Genomic DNA, 5314 nt, shown 5'->3' with positions numbered 1-5314 from the left:
TTTCTTCACCTCGATAAATACACAGACCACGGTAAATAATTCAACACGCGTGCTCGCACCAGACACCTGTGCGCCATGCACACTTTATTGTTGTGCCGCTTTGGGAAATGAACCTAATGCATAAAATTGGAACGGCACAGAGCACCGAGCCGAAAGGCAGAAATTTATTTTAACAAGTGAAAATAACTTTCTGTCCAAGGCTATAACGACTTCCGCGTAGGTAGGCCGATAAGGTCCACTGACCCAGATGTAACCAAACGGCTTCGAAGCGGGCTCTGTTTTTGGCCATCAGGTTCCGACTATAGCAGGTAAATAAAATACGAAGAACGAACAACACAAAAAGACCAGAAAACAGCAATATGGCGATTTTAAAGCTGGACCACACAACGGTGTAGTTATAGCAGCTCGCGTCAAAGCTGCCGCAAAAGTCCGGGCACTTAAAAGAAGTAAAAAGCAGTAGGAACTGGAGGGCGGGGACCATTTCGGGCCTGCAAAGGTTAAGCCGTGAGATATTCTAAAATAAATCGATTTTTTTAAACGCAGACATTAATTTATTTCATGGGTGACTGTCTTTGCGGGCACATGCGGCGTTGGAAGAGAGAAGGGGGGGGGGGGTCCTCTTGCTTCAAAAATTAAGTTTTATGCAAGGCCACGTTGCCAGGAGAGACCCCGAAAAGAAAAGCGAAAGTGAAAAAAAAAGCCAAAGTCAAGCTCTTCAAAAAAGTAGCCGCCGTGTGCTGGTAGTAGCATAAACTAACGGTCGCCGCCATGTGGGTTCTGAAAGCTATTGGGAGGGCCTAGCACTGGAAGAAGCCCTCTAGAATCCGCGCCCATGTTTTTTCGCCCTTTCTCTCGATGTCGCGCGCCAGCTGACGTCGAATATTACCCCGCTAGACCCTTGTCGCTACAATTTTTATCTTTGATGTTTGCCGTAGCGGTGAAAGTTTCCTCGAAAAAAGCAATGATAGCATTGCGTAGCAGCTGTGTTTAGTAACGCAAGCGTAGGGAATTCGCTCCTAACCGGCGATCATTTGTATACCTCCCGAAGAATGTACCCGACACGCTACATAATGCGCCATCAAAAGAAACGAAGGTTATAAGAGAATAATTTCTTTCTCGTTTTTCAGGAGCTGTTGTTTATTGGAGTGGTAGGCTGAAAAGCTACTGCAAATACGTATTTTAAAATTGAAGCCTTCCTTAAGACAGGAAGTAAAACGTGTTCCGCAAAAAACCTCCGCTCATCGTTGGAAAGGTAAGCTTGAAAAGCCGCATAGTGTTGAAACAGGAATTCCTAAAGTGATTGAAGGCTGAACCTGTGGTAATTTTCCACAGGGATTACTAGATAGGTCGCGTCATACATTTAACTCAACGAAAACAATTTTGGGGGGTTCAACGCTCCGAAGCTTCAGCTGGGCGAGGTGACGCGCCATAGTTTAGGGTTTCCGGATAATTTTTCTAGTTCAAGATATTTAACGTCCGCTGAAATCTCGACACACAGGCACTTTCGATTTTCGCCTCCATAAGAAAAGGAGCCACCGCGGACGGGATTGACCCCGCGTGCTTGGGCTCTGCAGCACAACACCTCCGCCGGTGAGCCACCGTGGAGGGGAAGTTTAATGCCAATGTAAAAAAAATATCCGGGAAATTTTATTACTTTTATCGAAATATTTCAATAAACTACTACGTAATACCGTACCACAGGCTACAACTTCGTTCGAAGTCCCCGGTCACTTAAACATAAAAATAAAAAAAATCCACCATTCGTTCCGTGGTTCTGGCATTGCTTGTTCAAGGCTCATCTTTCAATGACGTTTTGCTGATTACAAACACAATAAAGGCTGAAAGGGTAATGGGAACGAAAATCTCAAACTAAGTATAAACATTCATTTAGAAGATGCACGACGATTACTTATGAGCTTTTTCATAGATGCATAAAGAATGCATCGTAGTTTTTTTTCTTCGCTTTTTTCACTCGCATTGAGCCGCTTTGGGAGACTTGGCAGGGCTAAAGCTTCGGCACCAGCCAAATGAACGTCCCTCATATCTGCAGCACTGGGCACTGGGTACTACCATGGCGTGCCTGTTGTCCATCGCTTCTTGTGACGCGGCATAGAGCGGGAGAGCAGCCATACATCACTACAGTCGTATGAACCGGAGTTTTCGTACTAAAATGTATTACCCCTCCTTCCCCGGGGTGAGGTCGGCAAGGCTCACGCAAATGCCAATGGAGGACTTGCTACACCAATTGAAGCACTAGTACCCTGTTGAAAATTATCATCGCCATGCTTCTCCGATGCATGAAGAGGACGAAGAATAAACCTAGATGCGACGGAGATGGTGAGGGATAGCTCGCGCTCAGAGCTCGCTTCTCGCGGCACGAAGTTGGCTCCTCGAGGAATCGAACGACGAAGACACGACTGGGTGCCACGGAAATAAACCCTCTGCTTCTGCTTGGAGAGCTTCATTTTTCGACTCCCGCCACGCCTTGGCTCAACATTTTTGGTGCCGACGACCCGGGACCCACAGCGGGACCTGCCGAGAGCATCGAGGCCGCGGAGCCACCATGGAGAAGCTCAAATGCAAGAGGACTTCGAGGCGGGCGCAGAACACAAGGATCATCAACGAGGCAAGTGCCGCCATGGCCGATCCTTGCGCTACGGCCGACCAACTAGCGTCGCTTTACGAAAGACTCAAGGCTAATAACGACGAGCTAAATAAGATCAACGAAGAGCTCGAAGCTCATATTCAGGATCAGGGGGCATTTGAGGCCGAATATGCGAGCGTGATCGAGTATCAAGATAACGCGACACGCGTCCTCGCTGAGCTAAAAAGCAAGAGCAACCGCCTTTCCCAGGCAGCTGCACCTATGACAGGACCCGTAGCGAACGTCACGCCCCCAGTCGCTGCTACGACTTCGGAGAGAACCAAGCCAAGCTTACCGAAACTCACCATCACTCCTTTCTATGGGGACCTCTGCCGATGGAATGAATTTTGGGAGCAATTCGACCAAATGATAAACAAGAATAGCGGCCTTTCAGTTTGCGAGAAATTCCACTACCTGCGACTCTTTCTGAAAGGAGATGCTGCTTCTGCAATCGGAGGGCTACCTACGACGGAGGCTTGCTATCAGGATGCTCTTGCAATGCTGAAGAAGCGTTTCGGCGATCGCACGCGACTCGAGCAAGAATATTTCGCCAGGCTCCGAATGATCAACCCGATCAGGTCCTCAAGTGACACAAGTGGCCTTCGCAAGCTCAACGACCAGGTTTTGGTCAACATCCGTGGCCTCGAAACCCTCGGCGTGAAACGGTCCTCCTTTTCGTCGATGCTCTCAGACATCCTGTTGCGAGCCCTTCCGCACGACATCGTGCTCCAGTACCACCGCACGCGCACTGCTGAAACACCTACACCGCAAGCGGATGCACCTGAGGATTTGCCGACAGACCTAGACCGTCTTCTGAAGTTCCTCAGCACCGAGCTGGAGAACCTTGAAAAGAGTGATTTCAGGGGTCAGAGAGGGCGAGACACCAGGCTTGAATATGAGGGAGAGAAAAGCATCCGCCCTAGAGACTCTAAGCCCACGTCGTGTGTTCTCTCCAGCACTTCAGCGACGTCCGGTGAGGGGTGTGCATTCTGCAAGTCAGAAGTTCACATCACGGAGTCTTGTCCTGCAGACATACCTTCGGAAAAGAAGCAACAAATTTTGTCGAAGGAGATGCGATGCTTTCGCTGCACGCTGAAAGGACACCGAGCACGTGACTGTCGCCGCAAGATTACCTGCAATGCGTGCGCCGGTAGACATGCATCAAGCGTCTGTAGCCCGAGAAAGAACAACGCACAGGATTCTCGTTCTGAAGGAAGTCCGAACTCACGCACGACGGTCTGCGCATCAGTAGGAAAGAAATCAGGAGTTAACACAAGTGGATGCGTTCTCCTCCAAACTTTTCGAGCCTGGGCAGTGAGTGACAACGCCTGCCGCTACGTCCGAGGCATATTCGACGGTGGCAGCCAGCGGACATTCGTGACCGAAGAACTTTGCAAACACCTCAAGTTGAAGTGCGTCGGATTCATCAATATTGCTCTGAACACGTTCGCCAACGCCAAAAGTCAACCGGCCGCGAGGCGTCGTATCGTCGAGCTTCGACTGAAAAGTCAATTTTCCGAAACCGAAGTTGTCCTCAGCGCCATAGAAATACCCCACATTTGCCAGGACATCGAGGGCTCGACGATGGATTCGTCCTTCGTTCGGGCTTGCCAAACATCAGGAAAGGACATTGCTGATGAGCTGCTTCACCCTGACGTCATCACTCGCGGTGGCATAAGCATTCTCATTGGATCGGACCAGATGTGGAATATAATGTCTGGCGAATTGGTGAGGTCCCAAGAAAACCAGGCTATGATTGCTATAAAAACTAAACTTGGATGGACGTTTCAAGGCAGCAGCACCGAGTTGACAGCGACAGCAACTACTTCGCGCACGATGGTTTGCGTTCTGAAGGCCGACGTAACCCAATGCGACGATATCCTTCGATCGTTTTGGGAAGCCGAAAGCAATGGGATCTTGGATCCGACGAGCAGTGGTACCTCAAAGAGCTCAGCGTTAGAGCACTTCGAGAACAACGGCTCCTTCCGACATGGACGATACCAAGTGGAGCTACCATGGAAAACTACCGTCAAGGTTTCGAACAAGGACATGCAATCCGGAAATTTCGTGACATTAATCAACTATGTCTCGGGGGCAGGGGCTACCGGTGCTTCAAGCATAGGCGAGCTGAACCCTTCCTTAGATGCGGGCGGTATCCTTCGGATCGGGGGACGCTTAGGCCATTTGAAAGCTGTGAAAATGCAGAACCCAATCATATTGCCTGCAAATCCACCATTTTCGTCTCTGCTGGCAGCTAGAGCCCACACTCAAGTTCTACACGGTGGCGTGAGAGACACGATGACACAACTACGAGAGAAATACTGGATTTGCCGAGCAAGATCCTTGGTAAAGCGAGTGGTCAACGGCTGCCATCTGTGCAAGCGGTTCCGAGTCAGGCCCGGAGATGCTCCGACTGCCCCACTTTCGAATGACCGCCTATCGTCTACAAACGCGTTTGAGGTTGTAGGAGTGGACTTCGCTGGGCCTCTCTACGTACGATCGCCAAGCGGCGATTCCAAGTGCTACATCGCTCTCTTCACGTGCGCCACATCAAGAGCGCTACACTTGGAGTTAGTCTCTTCGATCACAGCAGAGGACTTCTTGCTCGGCTTTCGGAGATTCGTGGCCCGCAGGGGTTTACCCAGGGTCGTGTACTCAGACAACGCCCGA

General features: G+C 50.0%; 1 protein-coding gene across 1 annotated transcript; it reads left to right on the top strand.

The window, feature by feature from the left end:
- The first annotated feature begins 2563 nt into the window (after positions 1-2563).
- LOC144175443 (uncharacterized) lies at positions 2564-4934 on the top strand. The gene is made up of 3 exons (XM_077704516.1): positions 2564-3509; positions 3601-3617; positions 4899-4934. Exons 1-3 carry the CDS (start codon positions 2564-2566, stop codon positions 4932-4934), a joined length of 999 nt encoding a protein of 332 aa, XP_077560642.1.
- Positions 4935-5314: the final 380 nt, after the last annotated feature.

This window comes from Haemaphysalis longicornis, unplaced genomic scaffold (assembly GCF_048455015.1).
Source record: "Haemaphysalis longicornis isolate Haplotype H1 unplaced genomic scaffold, Haemaphysalis longicornis Haplotype H1 scaffold_3, whole genome shotgun sequence".
Lineage (NCBI taxonomy): Eukaryota > Metazoa > Arthropoda > Arachnida > Ixodida > Ixodidae > Haemaphysalis > Haemaphysalis longicornis.
Note: the sequence above shows the minus strand (reverse complement) of the source record. Positions and strands in the feature narration are given on the sequence as shown.

Coding starts and splice junctions, on each gene's coding strand:
- LOC144175443 (XM_077704516.1), top strand. CDS start 2,564: ATGGAGAAGCTCAAATGCAAGAGGACTTCGAGGCGGGCGCAGAACACA.